At 45.3% G+C, this 1,438-nt stretch overlaps 1 protein-coding gene across 1 annotated transcript in view; it reads right to left on the bottom strand.

Moving 5' to 3' along the window:
• PPP1R3F (protein phosphatase 1 regulatory subunit 3F) overlaps positions 1-1,438 on the bottom strand; it is a 17,960-nt gene that overhangs the window by 5,825 nt on the left and 10,697 nt on the right. The window contains exon 3 of the mRNA XM_006163496.2: positions 1,100-1,179. Within this exon, the coding sequence (XP_006163558.2) occupies positions 1,100-1,179 (80 nt within the window). The remainder of the gene's footprint in view (positions 1-1,099; positions 1,180-1,438) is intronic.

Below are 1,438 nucleotides of genomic sequence, written 5' to 3' on the forward strand. Positions count from 1 at the left end.
GAAAAGAGGAAGGGGTTAGACATAAAATAGAAATAGATGGGTGTCCATATTTGTTGAAGCCAGGTGATAGTGTATATGGGTTTGTTATACTAGGCTCTCTACTTTTACATATGCTTAAACATTTTTGTAATAAAAAGTTAAAATACAGACACACAAATACACATACACACACTACTCCAGAATGTCTCTACCTCTTCTGTCATCACTGACATGGCTCTCCTGGATAATGGCAGTGGCCTCCTCCTCCTCCCTGATCTGCTGATCCTGTTCTGTCCATGCTCCCCACCCCAGTCTATTGCCCATGCAGCAACCTGAGGAAACCTGTTAAGTCCTAAATCAGACCAAATCCTCCTCTGCTCATGACCTCCCTGTGGCTCCCTCTTACTCAGATATAGGCCAAAGCCCTTGAGGCCCTCCTGACCACCTCTTTAACCTCACTACTGTACTGGCTTTCTCCCTGTTTCTAGTCATGGTCACCTCAAGAGCTTTCCACTTGTCTGGAATGTTCTCCTAGTTATCCACGTCACTCATTCTCTCACCTTCTCCACATCTTTGCTCGAATCTCACTTATCATAAGGCCTACTCAGGCCACCTGATCTAAAGTTGCAAATGTCTCCCATATCTAACTATTTAACCCTCCTTCAAACTTCTCTCCACCTCTCTCTCTCTCTCTCTCTCTCTCACACACACACACACACACACACACACACTCCCTATCCTTTAGCTTTTTTTCCCTTAGCACTCATCAACACCTAAAATACCATATAATTTAACTATATGTTATCATGTCTCACCCCACTAATGTGTAAGGTCTCACCCTTCTAATGTGTAAGGCCCACAAGGACAGAATTTTTGCTCACTACTGTAATTCCAGTGTCTTTAACAATGCTTGGCATAGAGCAAGCATGCCATAAATACTGCTAAATTAGCTAATTAAATTTCAGTAAACAGGAATTAACTCCATTCTCTCCTTGCCCCATCAGGTTCTGACTTTTGTGACCTCCCTCTGAGCTCTGGCCCCATCACCTAGCCCAGCTGCAGTCAAGCTGGGAGCCTCCATTTAGAGCTATCTGCCCCAAGGCTGAAAAGGCCTGCTTACCTGAAGTGTCATCTGGGGCCATGGACGGAGAGGAGTGGGGGCCACCAGGGGACCCACTGACTCCTGGACATCAGAATGCTCTGCTGGAGAGAAGGACAGTATTGGGATCAGACAGGCGTATAAGCAGACCTGATTTTGTTTAGAAAATCTGTTGTAGTTGGGACCAGCAGGTGGCATGGTGGTTAAGATGCTGGACACTCCCACATGGCCGACCGTGGTTCAGGTACCAGACCTGGTGGCTTGCTTTCTCACTTTCCCTCTGTGTGTGTGTGTGTGTGTGTGTGTGTGTATCTCTCTCTGGTCAAATTAAAATAAATGAATGAATACATAAAATTAAAT

The sequence above is a fragment of the Tupaia chinensis genome, unplaced genomic scaffold (assembly GCF_000334495.1).
Source record: "Tupaia chinensis unplaced genomic scaffold, TupChi_1.0 Scaffold142384_1, whole genome shotgun sequence".
NCBI classification, from domain to species: Eukaryota; Metazoa; Chordata; class Mammalia; order Scandentia; family Tupaiidae; genus Tupaia; species Tupaia belangeri.